At 44.9% G+C, this 16,284-nt stretch overlaps 1 protein-coding gene across 2 annotated transcripts in view; it reads left to right on the top strand.

The window, feature by feature from the left end:
- TTC39A (tetratricopeptide repeat domain 39A) overlaps positions 1-16,284 on the top strand; it is a 721,538-nt gene that overhangs the window by 595,398 nt on the left and 109,856 nt on the right. For both annotated transcript variants that reach the window (XM_085602648.1, XM_085602649.1), the window contains exons 7-9: positions 1,846-1,945; positions 5,780-5,845; positions 15,941-16,049. In XM_085602648.1, coding sequence (XP_085458774.1) covers positions 1,846-1,945; positions 5,780-5,845; positions 15,941-16,049 — 275 coding nt within the window. The remainder of the gene's footprint in view (positions 1-1,845; positions 1,946-5,779; positions 5,846-15,940; positions 16,050-16,284) is intronic.

A 16,284-nucleotide genomic window follows, 5' to 3' on the forward strand; every position in this document is an offset into this window, starting at 1 on the left:
TTCGTGAGAAGCGCCGGGGTTGGTCTCCTCGCTCGTCTCTTCTGGCTGTCTTCCGCAGTCCTCGATACTCCTGTTCTCCGTCTGTCTCCTCTCCTCGCTGGTACACTCTTCTCCTCCGTCTGGTGCAGGCACACCAGGCTGTTCTTCCGGGGTGCTTTCGTACTCCGCTAGTCCCGCCTTCCTGTTGTCCTATTGGTTCCCGCATCCGTCTGACGGGACTCCTCCCTGTGAGCAAGAGGCAGTAGCAGGGATTAACTCTTTCTCTCCCTGCCTGTGAAAGACGGGTTGATGCAGAGCCAGGTGTAATGGTAGGAGGGGAAGGGGGTCTACGGAGGTCACCGCCTCACAGTAAATTAACACACCGAATGGCACATCTAACTGTACAAGCATGGGGCAAACCTGTTTACGCCCAACAGTGACAGGTGGTGTAGGACTAACGAATCTTTCAAAAGAGTTAATGTTTAACATAGGATAGGCATGCTAACTAAAAAACCTAGGTAAAAGATTGAATGAGTCTGAGGGAGGAGGGGAAGAGGGTGGGATTCTATTGTTGTGTATTAGTTGTGGGTGGGGGGCGGGTTTATCCTTTATTGATGCTGAATCACACTGAATGTACAGACATACTCATTACTGTTGTTGATGACATACTGTAAATCACATACGCATGTCACTGTGTATATAATGTACCGACATTAGCAACCATTTCAGTGTTATTTGTACCAATAATGTGTATGCCTTTTATAATGGATTTTGTTGTACTACGAAAACCAATCAAATATGTTAAAAAAAAATGTTGCATTATATTACATTTTACAAAGCTAGTGGTGGGGGTGGGTCTAACATCCAAAAGCTGTGGACAGGGTATGGAGTCGAATATTTTCTTAACAAGATTACAAATTCACGGATAATCAGGAGTCCCGGGAGTCTGAGTAAAGAGGCAAAGATGGTCTTTAGCATCTGACCAGCTAGGAAGTAGATCTGAATGCGAGAGACCTGTCGTGGGGAGGGCATGATTATCTAAATGCCAAGGAGAAAAGGTGACTCTTTAAGGATCTTTTGAATTTCAAGTGGTCATATTCTAGTCCCAAATGAGGAGGACATAAACTCCATAGGGAGAAGCCCAAAAGATTGACCGCCAGATCGCCGTCAGCTAAATGATCAGGAAGGAAATTTGACAACAGACCCTGTCTGATGCATCTGATTGGTTGGTAAGAATTACAACGTTTTCCGGGGTCTTTTAGTGAACAAAAACCTGAGTTAAAAAAGCTTGCACAGCAATTTTAGGCACACAAAATGACTTGTGTCTTAAATCCCATTTGTTACCTCATCAAAATCCAATTTCTTATCTCATCATGTTACTTTTAGGAAAACCAGTGACAAACCTACCATAAGAAAAAGCATTTTCTATGTTGTAAGAGATCATGTAGTGCTCATCCTTAGAACTGCCTGAAGAAGGAGCAGAGCCTGGGATAAATGTTAGTCCTTTATATCCAGACCATGCTTAAAATGGTGCTTCTGAAACAGTGAGTGAAGCCATCACATGGTCAAAGTAGTCCTTGGAATGTTTCTAGGTTTTGGTTTCATTGCAAGGCCAGGCTCATGCTTGGTCAACTATGGTTTAATACAAATTCATGCACTAATACCAAACTTTTACAAATCCATAAATTAGACATCATTACTAGTAAGGTAAGATTATATGATTGATAATTCATGTCTTTGTGAGGGCGTATCGCAACTAAAGTAAGAGGAGGCTTCAGTGGTCAGGCATTTTGTTTCCACTTTTTTTTAAGTGATCGGTTTGCCATACATGCATCTAATTATTTTCCAAACATTTTTTTCCCTGAGGGAACTTCACAGCCTTGAACAGTGCTCTAATTACATAAAAGGAGCAAACCACTGCCATTTTGAAGGGGGAATAAAACTCGGAGTTGGAGCTTTCAATCTGGTATGTATCAACAGGCATCGAAAGCATCACCCGTGCCATATCATGGATCGCTTCTGGAAGTGAGCGTGGTCTAAACCCGCGCTGGCGATCAAAGATTATGTTCAGTTCTTGTCCCACGATTTGTCAATTGTGATCAGTTTATATAGAGGATGCCGTTATAAAATATGAGCAGATTGCAGGAAGCTCTGATTGAACCTTTAGTAATGACACAAGAGGGTCCCAAATTGCAGCTACGGGCTTAAAAATTGTATTTTTGGTAGTGAAGGAATAGTGCGCAAACAGCAACATATCATTATGCCTGGGCCTGTGAAAAATCTTGCACTAGAACTTCTCGCCTTTACTTCTCTAACTCTTTGTTACCGAGGATACCTACCGAAACTCTAATGCAAACATTCTCCGAGCCCGGGGTGCTTGCCCCCTCCCCTCAGATGTGGATAAGGTGCAACACTCTGTCAGTTACCCTTATGTGTCCCGATGTGTACTCCCTCAGTTTAATGGAACCTCCTAAACCCTAACATGTCACATGTGTCTTAAGACTGAGGTACCACTGTCCCGCCTCCATCTGCCGGCTGGTACTCTCTTCCTGCTCGCTTCAACATTATGCAGCATCCTCAGTTCCATTTAGTGAACTCTGACCTTCGCGAAGTTCTGGTACTCACTGAAGCATTAGTGGGTGCCAGGAGGAGCCTCATGGCAAGCTCGCAGAATAGGTGAACCCAAAGTCCTATCCCCCTTAAGATAGACTGGTTGCGATACAGCGGTGTGATGCCAAGAGCCAGCAAAAAGTGAAGGAGAAACTCAAAGCTGTTATTGGGGCGAGCCTTTGAATCGGCCTCCATCTTAGACTTGCACACTGTGCCTCGTGTCTGTGCGAGCCCATTAGTGCAAGAGGGCGCACCCTGTGGTGCTCCCATGAGCTACCCTCAGCATGCTGAGGATGACGTCACTTCACCTCACTGGGTCCTGAGACGTCAACCCTAGAGTACCTCAGTCGTGGTATGGTGGGAAGTGGCATGTGATGCACATGAATGACGGTCATACTCCTCTCAATGTTTTAAATCCTGTCACGCGTTCACCGATGTCAAGGGCACAATGTACTCATTTTCTAAAAATGTCATCTCAATCCCTTTGTGAATTGTTTACATTTAATCCTAACAAGCCTTGGCTACTTATTTTTTGTTAATTTATTTGTATTCAGTTTTTTTTAAAAATTCCCCAGAGATCAGCCCGAAATCACAACCTAATTCACAATAGACCAATATGAGGTTTTAGGAAGAAGGATACAAAATGTTACATGAAATGATTGTAAAGCATCAATAAGAAACATTTTAAGAGGAAGGAAACAATATATCTAACAAAAAACATTAGTCTGGGTTCATAAAGAGACCATTTGAGCTAAAACCACCGTAAATAGATCCACCCTCCAACTCAGTTTATAAACCTAGATTATTACAATCTCTTTCCATCTTGCTATGGGGGCCCATATACCCCGCCTTAACAATTTCGATTTTTTCCCCTTCCTTTCATAGATAGCTCTTTCCATTGTATATATTGAGAGTAAGCGCGACAGCCATTGATGAAAGGTGGGGGGTGAAGGTTCGAGCCAGGCAGAAGCGATACTCATCCATAAAACAGCCATAACCATAAAAAGAAATTGATAAGCCATATCGTTCCGCTCCCTACTGCTTACTCCCAGCAAAACCAAAGCCTTGGCCACTTCTATGGTCCATTAAATATTTTCCATATCATTGGCAGCTGGGGAGAAACCCCCAAACTGTCTTCCCTCGTAAAGTGGTCTCTAGATTCAATCGTGTATCACATTTTCAACATTTTTACATGTGCAATAAACTGCATTGAATAAAATGATTTTAGGGGTTCCTAGATTTGGGGGTGGGGGGTCCGACATACTCTATGGTTGGCAAATTATGTTATTTTATACACTTGCCATAGCCCTATATTTTAATTAAATACACCTTATCCTTAACTAACGTAGCTGTGATGTAGTGGGGGTGGGGAGAGGCGGCCTGTAGTGGGTGCGATGTAGCGACGGCAGTAGTTGGTCTATTGAATGTAGTGTATGCGGAAGATGCATTGGGAGTGATGGGCAAAGTACTGGAGGTGATGGAGTGGGACAATGGACAATGCACTGAAGGTGATGTAGTGGGACAATGGACAATGTACTGAAGGTGATGTACTGGGACAATGGACAATGTACTGAGGTGATGTGCTGGGACAATGGACAATGTACTGAAGGTGATGTAGTGGGACAATGTACTGAAGGTGATGTACTGGGACAATGTACAATGTACTGAAGGTGATGTACTGGGACAATGGACAATGTACTGAAGGTGATGTACTGGGACAATGGGCAATGTACTGAAGGTGATGTACTGGGACAATGGACAATGTACTGAAGGTGATGTAGTGAGACAATGGACAATGTACTGAAGGTGATGTAGTGAGACAATGGACAATGTACTGAAGGTGATAAACTGGGACAATGGACAATGTACTGAAGGCGATGTAGTGGGACAATGTACTGAAGGTGATGTAGTGGAACAATGGACACTGTACTGAAGGTGATGTACTGGGACAATGGACAATGTACTGAAGGTGATGTGCTGGGACAATGGACAATGTACTGAAGGTGATGTAGTGGGACAATGTACTGAAGGTGATGTACTGGGACAATGTACAATGTACTGAAGGTGATGTACTGGGACAATGGACACTGTACTGAAGGTGATGTACTGGGACAATGGACAATGTACTGAAGGTGATGTGCTGGGACAATGGACAATGTACTGAAGGTGATGTAGTGGGACAATGTACTGAAGGTGATGTACTGGGACAATGTACAATGTACTGAAGGTGATGTACTGGGACAATGGACAATGTACTGAAGGTGATGTACTGGGACAATGGGCAATGTACTGAAGGTGATAAACTGGGACAATGGGCAATGTACTGAAGGTGATGTAGTGGGACAATGGGCAATGCACTGAAGATGATGTACTGGGACAATGGACAATGTACTGAAGGTGATGTACTGGGACAATGGACAATGTACTGAAGGTGATGTAGTGAGACAATGGACAATGTACTGAAGGTGATGTAGTGAGACAATGGACAATGTACTGAAGGTGATAAACTGGGACAATGGACAATGTACTGAAGGCGATGTAGTGGGACAATGTACTGAAGGTGATGTAGTGGAACAATGGACACTGTACTGAAGGTGATGTACTGGGACAATGTACAATGTACTGTATGTGATGTAATGGGGCAGCAGGCAATGTTGTGCCAGAAAAATCCTTTGTGAATCTGGCCCATAACATTTTTGCATCTCTGCGTCAGATCGTTGCTGAAATAATGAATTAAAGACTCATGAATGCAGAATATCGACCAGGAGATCACTCTATCTGCTACTGGAGCCAATAATTAACTTTTGTGAGTGGCTGAATCCTGTGTAAATAATGCATCTCCCGGATGATATGTTTAAGGACGTGCTAGTCACAAACGTAGAGCATATTATCCTTCATAAACATTTATTTATGTGTTAATTTTCGATTAATAGAACGCTTCAATCTGGGCCGTTTAACGGCAAAGCAAGTAAGAGGAGGTCTCACACATTGGCTCTGTCCCTCACTGTAACCCGCGATCCTTGGTTAGCTGTGCTGCACATTTACTTTAAAATGTGAGCCCATAACTGCAACAAGCCAGTGAACATATTGTAATTAGATTATTGAATCATGTGTGACGAACTTTGATGAACAGTGAGGAAAGACTAATGATGCTTAGCATAACAGTCTGTTTTCTGTTTACTTCCCATAGACATTATCCATGCTGCCAACGCGGATTTTGCGATTACTAGAGTTTGTTGGCTTCTCTGGAAATAAGGTAGGGTTACGACTAACTGTATAAAACGCCGTTTTCTATTTCTTTGACTCTTTCATGGTTATAACACCCATCTTACTCACTGGAGGAAAATATAATGAATTCCATTCATCCCACTTTACTTACAGAGCCACATAAAGGCATTTGAGGTCAGGAAGCACAGTATTTTGGGGTCCTGCCTCACCATGTTGTCTGATACATGAAAGATTGTATGGCCCGCACCCTAAGAATGTGTCAGCTCCCTAAATCCTATTGCTTTTACTTATGAGAAAGGGGGAGTGGAAAAATATGCTCTGTGAATGTGGTTCTTGGGTCTCTAACACCCAGTGGTGACAAGCACAAGGGCTGTGAGGACGTACGCGAACTCCAGGCATTGCCTTCCAGTGGCCAAGCGAGGATGAGGCCAGGAGAAGAGAGCGGGAGAGGTCAGGTACAGAGGATGGGCAGTAACAACGTGCAGCATCACCAATGAGGGCCAGAGGAGACTGCAGGGGCGACTCTTGCCGCAGAGGCTTTACACATGCCTTTGAGCCTGCCTCTGGTGTGTAATGGCAACACCTGGTGTATTGTCCTGTACATGGGTGTGGGAGGTTGAACCCAGGGGCAGCACGTGCACATATCAGGCAGTAAATGGGCATGAAAAACTGAACTTTCATGTCTGCTCACATCCCTGGAATATTACTACAGCTCATGGGCACATGAAGTTGTTTGAAAAGCTAAACTTGGGCAAGTAGATGTTCCTGGCATGTGATGCAGGTTTATGGGCTTGTGACACTGTATGTTGACATGTGGGGACAACCAGGGATTATTAGGGGGCTTCTCCTGGCTAAGGGCGATGTTACATGCCCATGTCAAGTTGTACCGGATCATATGGGGTATAGATGGGCTGAACTTGGTCACATGAAAATGTACTGACATTTGAGGCTAGTCCGTTTTATATGAGGCCGTGTATTGCCATAACTGCCGGGCCTAGACGTGCAGAGCTGTTCTTGGGATACGGTGGCCGGTGAGGCAGTATTTATGAAGCACCGTCTGCATCTAGCAAAATAAGCGTACTTAATGAAAACGGCACACTGATGTTTGTGGCCACACTGTGTATTTTTCAGAAAATTTAAAGTGGGGTTATTTACAGCCTAATCCCTGAATAACTGCCATCACAGAAAGTTTGACAGACCCTTGCTCAGATTAGTCAATTGTAGACTCACTAATCTGACAGTTTATTAGTGGGTTTTGTTTTTCATTTGTTTGTAGAGGACTCCCTCTAGCGGTTGAAAGAATGTAGAGTACAGATTGTCACTGTCCGTCTAGTTAGTGTTTGGATGCCGGAATATCCGTGCGGTTTTACAATACGAGAGTGTGTAATACGGGAATTCGGATGCACCTTTATTTCAAAGTATTAAGTGATAGCTGAACAGTTTTAATGCAGAATTGCAGAAAACGTACCGTCTAAGGACCCCTGTCCAGCTGTGCGAAGATGTGGAAAAACATTTCTAATTTAACAAACCCCTTTGAGAGCTAGTGTTGTCTGAGGAGGAAACTAGCAGGCACGCACAAAACAGGGAACATCAAATCCGAGTTAAGGTCAGTGCCCCCTCCAGAGAAGAATGAAGGAGGCTCGCCCTGGCCTGTGTGAGGATGTCTGAAGACACCTGCACAAGCTGCTGGGCGGGTCCCCATCGAGGGGGCTGGCGAGAAGAACGAGGATGTGCGGATTCATGTGAATGACGTGTCAGAATGCCCTGCCTCAGGGAGGATGACGTGTTGGACTCAGGGGCGTAGGAGACACTAAAATTCTGGGGGGGGACAGGGACAACCTTGTGCACTTTCCAGTGACCCTATACAAATCACCGCCCGTTAAACAAATACAATCGCATACTTTCGAAGTGAAATATTGAGAAAAGCAGGCATGTAGTCACAGTTTGCATGTATGCTTTATTGTTATTTACATTCATATAGTAATGAGACCAAATGTTTAAAAAAAACATATATATGAATCTTGCATCTTAATGCACAAAGCAAACAAAGGCCGCTGACATAGGGTGGGGGCGTCGTGTTTGCAAGTGCATTAGGTTTTGAAAAGTACCTGCTGCTGCATTCCTGGTCACCAGCAATTTTCAGGCAACAATAAAAATGTGAAGATAACTTTGGTGATTAATGTTCTTTTTTTGAGATCGAAGGCTTGTCTAGTGAAAGTTTTAATTCAATAGGTCAGTGAGTTACTGCTTTTGTCTGAGATATTCTTTTGGTATTTGAAGTTTATAAGTTAAAATCCTAACATTGAACAGTGAGCTATTAACCGTCATCAAAGAGCTGCATAAAAACTTCAATGTATAGATTAGAACGTTATGATTTTTCCCCAGTCTTTCCCTATCCTAATGTTGGAAAATGGGTTCATTAGGATAGAAATCAATTCTGATTATTGAAGAGAACCCCCCAACCATGGTGTTATGTTTTACATTCTGAGTTAGTGTTTCTCTAGTGTTGCAAAGCCGCCCTGGGCACTCCCCCAACTTTTTGCTGACTGGTACTGGTGGTACCTGACTGACTGACCCTGGCCTCTGCCTAAACAGCCAGTGCTATTCTGAAAGAGGCACTTAAAAATACAGTGAAAACACCTACATACACTAGGGTGCACTATGGGTTAGGGTACCCCTATGATTGGCATGACCTCTCCTATAAGGCCCTAGTACATAATAGGGCAGGGGGATTAGAGCTACTTTTAAGTCCCTAGAATATAATAAGGCATGGCAGTTTAGAGGCCAGCAGCCCTTTCTGCGCTTGCATGTGTGCACTGCTGAAGCCTGAGGTCAGTTTAAAAGTAGCCCTGTGTTATAGGGCTGCTTTTAAACTGCAAATTGTGCCCAAACTCGACTTTTGGGTTTGGGGAACTTACAAATTGATCAACTATAATGTTGGGGCAAAATTAAGTGGAAAAATGTTTTCCACTTAACTATGGCTGTATCATATTTGCCACATAATACATCATCTGCTGCATAATCTAACAATTTCCTCCAAAACAATTTTGTAGCTCAAACGGATCCCAAATTACTAAAAGAAATGTGACTTGTGTTGCTGTGAAGTTTAGGGCCCTTTGCAAAGGTTAGTAAAGAAAACAATTCCTAAGAAAACAATTGGTCCCAGACACTCCTAATGACACTCAAATTGATACCTGTAGGAGAGTGTAGTATGCAATCAATTCATACAACCAAAAATGTATAATGTAAAGGCACATTCAACAGGGAAATCTCATAGATAAGAGGCCAACCAAAGCCAATTAAATTGCAAACATCAATTTATTTCCCGCTGAATCATATTCATAAAATGCAAACTTAGGGGCTGACTACGATGGCAGGCAGACTTCAGTACCACCGCCATTGAATCGGGGAATGGGACCGCTGGCCTTCAAGGTGGAGGCCCCACGATAGGCATTACAATGCGACTGCCACTACGGTGTTCGCAGTGCCTATCTTTTACATTGCAGCAGGTGCTGCTGGCTGCATCATCCGCCGCAAAGTAAAAAAAAAAGGAACATGTTAAATATATCGGTGCCTGCCACATGGTGCAGTGATATGTTGTGGGGCATCATAGATGCCCCAGGACCCATGTCTGAGGGCCAGGGGTAAAGGGGCCTGCTACGGGCCCCCAATGTCCCTTTCGCCAGCATTTCCATGGCAGGTGAACCGCCATTGATAAGCTGGCGGGTAAGGGACATCGTAATCCTTGCTGCGGTGCATTGTAGGCACCACCAGCATTGTAGGAACCACGAGCCCCTCCACCACACCGGCAGGCTCAAGAAGCCCGTCGGGTGCGTGGTGGTTGGTCTTTCCGACCGCCAGGTAACCACCCGCCATTGTAATCAGGCGGGCTGTGATGCAGTCACCAATGGCGGTGGGACCGCCACCGACGGGGTGACGTGGCGGTCCCACTGCCATTATAATCACCCCCTAAGTTTGGTGTGCATGCAAATCCTACATTGCCAACCCCTGGCAAGTTGCACTGCTAGTGCTGGAAAAAGGCCAATGGAGGTACCAATGGGTGAGGTGGACTGGCCTCAAGGGTCTTGTGACCTCAGTGACAGATTCACTGTCGATCTAGGATGTGCTTCTTCATATGCCTGCCCGTAAGACTGGAAGTGAACTGCAGTATGGATTGTGGTGGACAGGTCCACCTGCGGGTGCTAAGACACCTGGGCTTCTAAGGTCTATCGGGCCTTCTAAGGTGTAGCATCGGAATAAGCTCTGTCAGGAGTGTGGTATGGTGAACTGGTCATGAAGGTCTGAACATGGTTCTCCAGTTCCAAATTCAGCAGCTCTGGCCAGAGTGCCACATTCTCTCCCACACTGAACACCATACTGCCCCACTGAGAGAAACTCGCACTGCCTTCAGCACAACTCAATTGTGCTGCGACTAAATTCAAATTATGCACTAGACAACAGTAAAATGCTGCCTGAAAAAAAAATGAATAACACCCTGGAAAAAGCAAACACTCATAGGGAATGCAAGAATAAGCAAAGCATGTGAACTGTAGTCAGAAAAAAACATGGTTACCTTAACGGTTTTAAACTCATTATTCAGAAATCAGTAAGTGATTTTGCCTGAAAAGTTCAAGACATGGCTACAGGACCAGGAAGGGACCCCTTTCAATGTCCATTGCTTATATCCTTTCAAAATGTATGCAGTTTGGTTTAAAAAAGACCACATCCCCAAACACAGAGCCGCATTTTATAAGCTAAAATAATTAAAAAGTTGAAAACGATCATATTAAACGTTTCCACTCTACCCATCAACCAGGTATTGCAGTCCCTTTAGGAATGGCGCACTTACCCACCCTGGGAAAACAATGTTGTTCAAAGAAAGAAGATAAAACGAAAGTAGCGCTTTCACTGGCAAACTCTGTAAAGTGGTGCTAATGTGTGTGGGTGTAAATAACAGTCTGGCCTGTCTGCTGTCCACTCTGTATTGCTTTATTTAGGTATTTAACTATTTTTTCTCTCCATTCCGAGGTTTTTCTTTTCAATAGAAAACGGTCAGAAAATGAGGACATTTACAGCCAAAGTGTTCAGCCTTTTTTGGATCAATTTCACAGGGGAACAAATAAAGAAAAGGAGAGGCAAGAGAGAGTACCTTAAGAGCTGCCTCTTGAAATCAGCACGTAAGCAGGAGCGAGACAGAGACAGAAAGAGATGGAGGAATAAAGAGAGGAGGGCAGCCGCCAGAGGCAGATCAGGAGTAGTGGACACGGTCCTTGCCATGAAGGAAAAGAGACAGCGTTTATTTTTTCTCCGTTCTCTGCCCTTCCCAGAACGGCTGAGCCTTCCTGCAGCATAACAAAAGGCAGAGGGCGGGTGGCCTCTTACTCCAGGCAGGTCAAGTGCAGGGCCATTAGGTAGCGCTTTCGCGTGCTAATGGCCCTGCGATAACAGAAGGGAGAGGGGAAATTCCTTTTTTCCCCTCTCCCCCCCACCCTTGTCTCCCGTGTCCCCCCCACTCCAAAATCTGGGGGGGATATATCCCCCGCGTCCCCCACACTTCCTACGCCCATGCTTGGACTGATGATGACGACAAACCACTTAAAACTGGGACCTGGAGAGTTAAAAATATGGAATTCCATGGTGTCCCTAGGTCACTCTGGAGTATCAGATATGTGCCAGAGCTTCACAAAAAGCAGAGAAGGGCCCTGGGGCCTGCTACACTCTTCGTCTGCTCAGGTGACGCCTTGTGTTTGGGAGGAGTTAGTGAACAAAGGCTGCTGAAGGTATTCAACGAACAGGAACAGAGGAGATCCTAACTGTTTTACATGTAGCAAGCACTCCATGCTTCCGTTTTTTACTTGTCTAAGCGCTGAAAATAACCGGCATTCTGTTACTTTGTTTCATGGTACTTAGTTAACCAACTTAGTAAGGGTGGAAGGCTCAGTTGACTTTGCCAGGATTTCTACTTTGGCCTGCAGGTTACCGGAGATGTGGCGAACCTTGAACTCACCGGTTCTGCCAGAGGCGTAGCTAGAGCTTGTGGCGCCCGGGGCTATCCCTCAGATTGCCGCCCCGGGGGGGTGGGGGGGTTGCTGGGGAAAAAGGACGGCAAGCACTTGAAAGAGGACCAAGAGACACGTAGTATCGCCGCTAATAGTTACCTCGATCATGCAAGTTACATGCACATACATGACACGGTCCAAGGCTACACAGTTGAATACACCGGTGACTGGCAGTACAAAAGAGAACACACAGACTGCATGATCTATCTGGGGACTCAGAAAAACAGCATGTGATTTCCATCAGAGAGCTGCGTGAATAATTACCTGGTAATCCCCTCAGCATAATGCAAACATGCACATACATGACACTGTTCAGGGATCCATCATCTACAGCTGACGTTAAATGACCATTCATCATGGACCCCCCATTAAAGCAGTGCACTTTGTGATCTGCATGGTACATGTTCTTTGCAGCAGGCACATTAACCCTCTGTGCTACCTTTCCAGGAGTCAACCCTTCCACTAGACAAAACTCGATCTCTCTCTAGGAAGAACATTAATCACCTAAGTTATCATGACATTTTTAGTGTTTCTGAAAATTGCTGGAGGCCAGGAGGGGGCAGCAAGTTTTTTTAAACCATAATATACTTGAAAACACTACGCACCCACCCGAAATAGGTACCCAGTGCAGTCACACTGTTCGCACCGCCCTAACCTGCTCAAGGTTCATGTGACCTCAGTGACAGAGTCACAGTGACTGGATCACTGTTGCTCTAGGGTGTGCTGCTTCGTAGGCCTGCCCGCAAGACTGGAGATGAACTTCAGTATGGATTGTGATGGAGAGGCCTTCAAGGTTAACTCACAATTAACACCACTAGGGTACACCTGCTTGTTCTAAGACATCAAGCCTTCTAAGGTCTAGTGGGGCCTTGTAAGGTCCAGCATGGGAATATGCTCCCTCAGTAAAGTGGTCTGGTGGACTGGTCATGAAGGCTGAACCCAGTTCCCCAGTTCCAAATTCGACAGCTCTGGCCACAGTGCCACATCCTCTCACCCACTGAACACCATACTGCCCCACTGAGAGAAACTCTCACTGCCTTCAACTACAACCTAATTGTGCCCGCTATAAACACTTGGATGTGGCTCAATTCAAATTATGCACTTGATAAGATTAATATGCTGCCTAAAAACACGCATGGGGAATGCAAGATTAAGTAAAGCATGTGAAATGTAAGCAGAAACGACATGGTTACCTTAACGATTTCTCACTCACTATTCAGAAATCAGCGAGTGGTTTTACCTGAAAAGTTAAGGACATGACTACAGGGCCCTGAAGGGAACCGTTTCAATGCCCATTTCTTATATCCTTACAAAACGTAAGCAGTATGGTTTAAAAAGACCACATCCATAAACAGAGCCATGGTACACATTTTGTTTTCCAATCCACCCATCAACCAGGTATAGCAGTACCTCCAGGAATGGTGCACTTCCCCACCTGGGGACAACAATGCTGTTCAAAGAAAGACAAGAAAACAAAAGTAGCGCTTCACTGCAAAGTCTGTAAAGTGAGGCTCATGTATTTGGATGTGAATAAAACCAATCTGGCCACTTTGCAACCACTCTGTCGTGCTTTATTTAGTTATGTATTTATTTTTCATATTTAAAACCTTCTATTTCTATCCAACCCGCTGCACTTTGGAATAGAAAAATGTCAGAAAAAGGGCATTTCCCGCAAGAGTGTTTTTCTTTTTTGGATCAATTTCACAGGGAAGCAACTAAAGGAAAGAGGTTGTGAACTGTTTCTTCAAGTTACGGTTTTCAGTAAGTGAGGAGCAAGACAGAAAGAGAGGGAATAATAGGAGGAGAGGGGGGGGGGACAGCTGCCAGCACAGAAAAGAAGAGGACATCGCCTGAGTCCTATTCTTTCTCTGCTCGTTCCCGAACATCCACAAAAGCAAGCCGAGCCTTATGTGAATGCCTTTGTGCCCCCAAAATAGTGCCGCCTGGGGCAGACCGCCCCCACCGCCCCACCCTAGCTACACCACTGGGTTCTGCTGGACCAGTGTGCACTAGATCATCTCACCCACCCCATCTCTGAGCAAGAATTCAGTTGGATCCTGCGAAAGACGAAGCCCTCTGGACTCGAATTCTCCACACCACCCTCGTATTACTGATAGGGGTGGATACCACAAGGAAGTAAAGATGCAGTCAGATGAACTCTGCTTTCCATGCATGTAACAATTCAATAGATCTCATCTGGATGAATTGTATTTCCGGGCACTGAAAATACGACTGGCCAAAAACTGGTTTCAGTTTTGGAGGCAGAGCTAGATTTCTGAAGAAGCAAGTATCCCAGCCTCCACGTGTGAGCGTGTAGTGACCACAACTAACCAAGGCCACACAGACACACCAGAAGCAAGCAGCATGTTTTCCCCATTTCAGGAGCACTTAAGAGCTAGTATTGGGAGGTAACCCTCAGTGCTTAATTTGAGACAAGGGTTTCCAGTGCTCCGCACTTAACTCTGAACACGGTACTTATTACAGTCCACCACATGGTGGCACTGTTTGTCCACTTTTGAGATGATCACAACAACAGTTGCTTATTAATTCAGTATGCATTAAAAAAGATTATTACCTGCCACCCAACCATTCTTATAGCTTTGGGTGGCCCAGAATATTCTGAATTGACGCACTTTAGGGGTGTGATGGTTAGTGGCTGTGTTGGTACTGTAATTCACAGCGCGCCGGCAGGGGCAATTGGTCGTTCAAGATGCAGGGACTTCCTGACAATGGCCCTGGCCCTTATTATTATTATTATTATTTTTTTTACAAAATAAACATTGTAATCTCTCATTTTTGTGCGGTAGTTTTTTCTATAATGCCTGCTACTGACTCTAAATGCCGTTACTGCCAGCTGTAACCGGGCAAAGAGGATTTTAAGCCAAGATACTTGTTCCTAATCCTTTCCGGCAAATCCAAAACTAGATATGTAAAATGTTATTAAATGACTAACAACAGAGGAGAATAGGCTGGAAATTAATAAATTACTTATGCATGTTTAAGACATGAAGGATCATCGTGCTACTTTTGTTACTTCTCTAGGTTTCCTCATAAATGTCCATTCAGTTAGTAATGAAAAGTGACAAGCCCCTCTCCAGCCTAGCTCCACTGTACGCTTAGTCCCAACAAATAAATTCATTCTGGTGAGGTGGGGCGGAAAAACACCCTGCTGCAAATCAGCTTTGTGACAGGGGGTTCATTGCACTTGCATCACATTTGCAGAATGAAGCAAATCTGGGGGACTCATTCACACACATGGTATTTGCACCTGTCGTGCGTGCATTGTTAGCATGTTTTGCAGCTTTGTACTCACGGTTTCCCGGTGGGAGGCATGTGAGCAAACCACGAGCGAATACACGTACACTCAACTCCTACTAGGCGCCGGAAGGGGTGCAGTTACTTTTGCGGAGATCTGGCCTTTGCTCAATAAGGGTACTTGATGGACGTCCCTCGCATTACCTTTATCAAAGCAGATTCATTAATCGTGGCACCAGAGTTCCTGCCCGGGTCGGGCACCGCAACTGTGTTGGTGATCTACCTCTGTACAGGACTGCAAGCTCTTTTATTGGGTTCCGGATCACGTGTTCACCCAGAATGCTTTGCAGCGCACGTGCAGAGAATGCAGTGGCCATCTTGACATCTTTTGTAGTCTTAATTCACCCCCAGCAGGAGGTCCCACCAGAACAGGAGAGAAACCCGCACCTTGGGTCTCCCCACACAGACACTTCCCGTAGAAGTAGGTAGAGTGTATCTGAAGAAAAAGAAACGAAAAGAGGGAAAACACGCAGAAGTCAAAGCACAAACACGTACTAACCAGTCTAACCATTCATCGTGGTATACATTGTAATCGTAGACTAGATACCACACCCGGTAGTGACTGCACAGTTTGCTTTGGTAATGTCGGGTGTGGTATTAATGTAGTGTTTGTCCGCACACATTTTGGTGAGAGCATTGCTGATGGGTACCTGTTGTTGGCCTATGGCTACATTTCTGTGTAAGTACACACTGTTATATATTTACGTAAGTTCAGAGTTAAATATGATATGCAGATTTATTTTCTATAGGAATATGGCCTCCTGCAGCTGCAAGAAGGGGCATCGCTTCACAGCTTCCGGGCCGTGCTGTGTACCATGCTGCTGCTGTGTTACCACACCTTTCTCAGTTTTGTGCTAGGTAAGAACATTTCCCTCTCTGCCTGACTTGAGGATCGATGAAGTACTGGGCGGGTCTGGTCGCTCGGTGGACCAATGGTCCCACTGCAAGGTTCTGTGTTTGACCTCACGCTCACAAATTCGACCCCGGATGCATCCTTTCAGCCTTGCATCTCAGATCATCGTAGGTCAGTAAAATAAGTGTCTTTGACCATGTCACAGTAAACGTCTTCAGGGAAGCAGCTGTCCCAGCTGAC

This window comes from Triturus cristatus, chromosome 4_2 (assembly GCF_964204655.1).
Source record: "Triturus cristatus chromosome 4_2, aTriCri1.1, whole genome shotgun sequence".
In the NCBI taxonomy this organism is placed as follows: domain Eukaryota; kingdom Metazoa; phylum Chordata; class Amphibia; order Caudata; family Salamandridae; genus Triturus; species Triturus cristatus.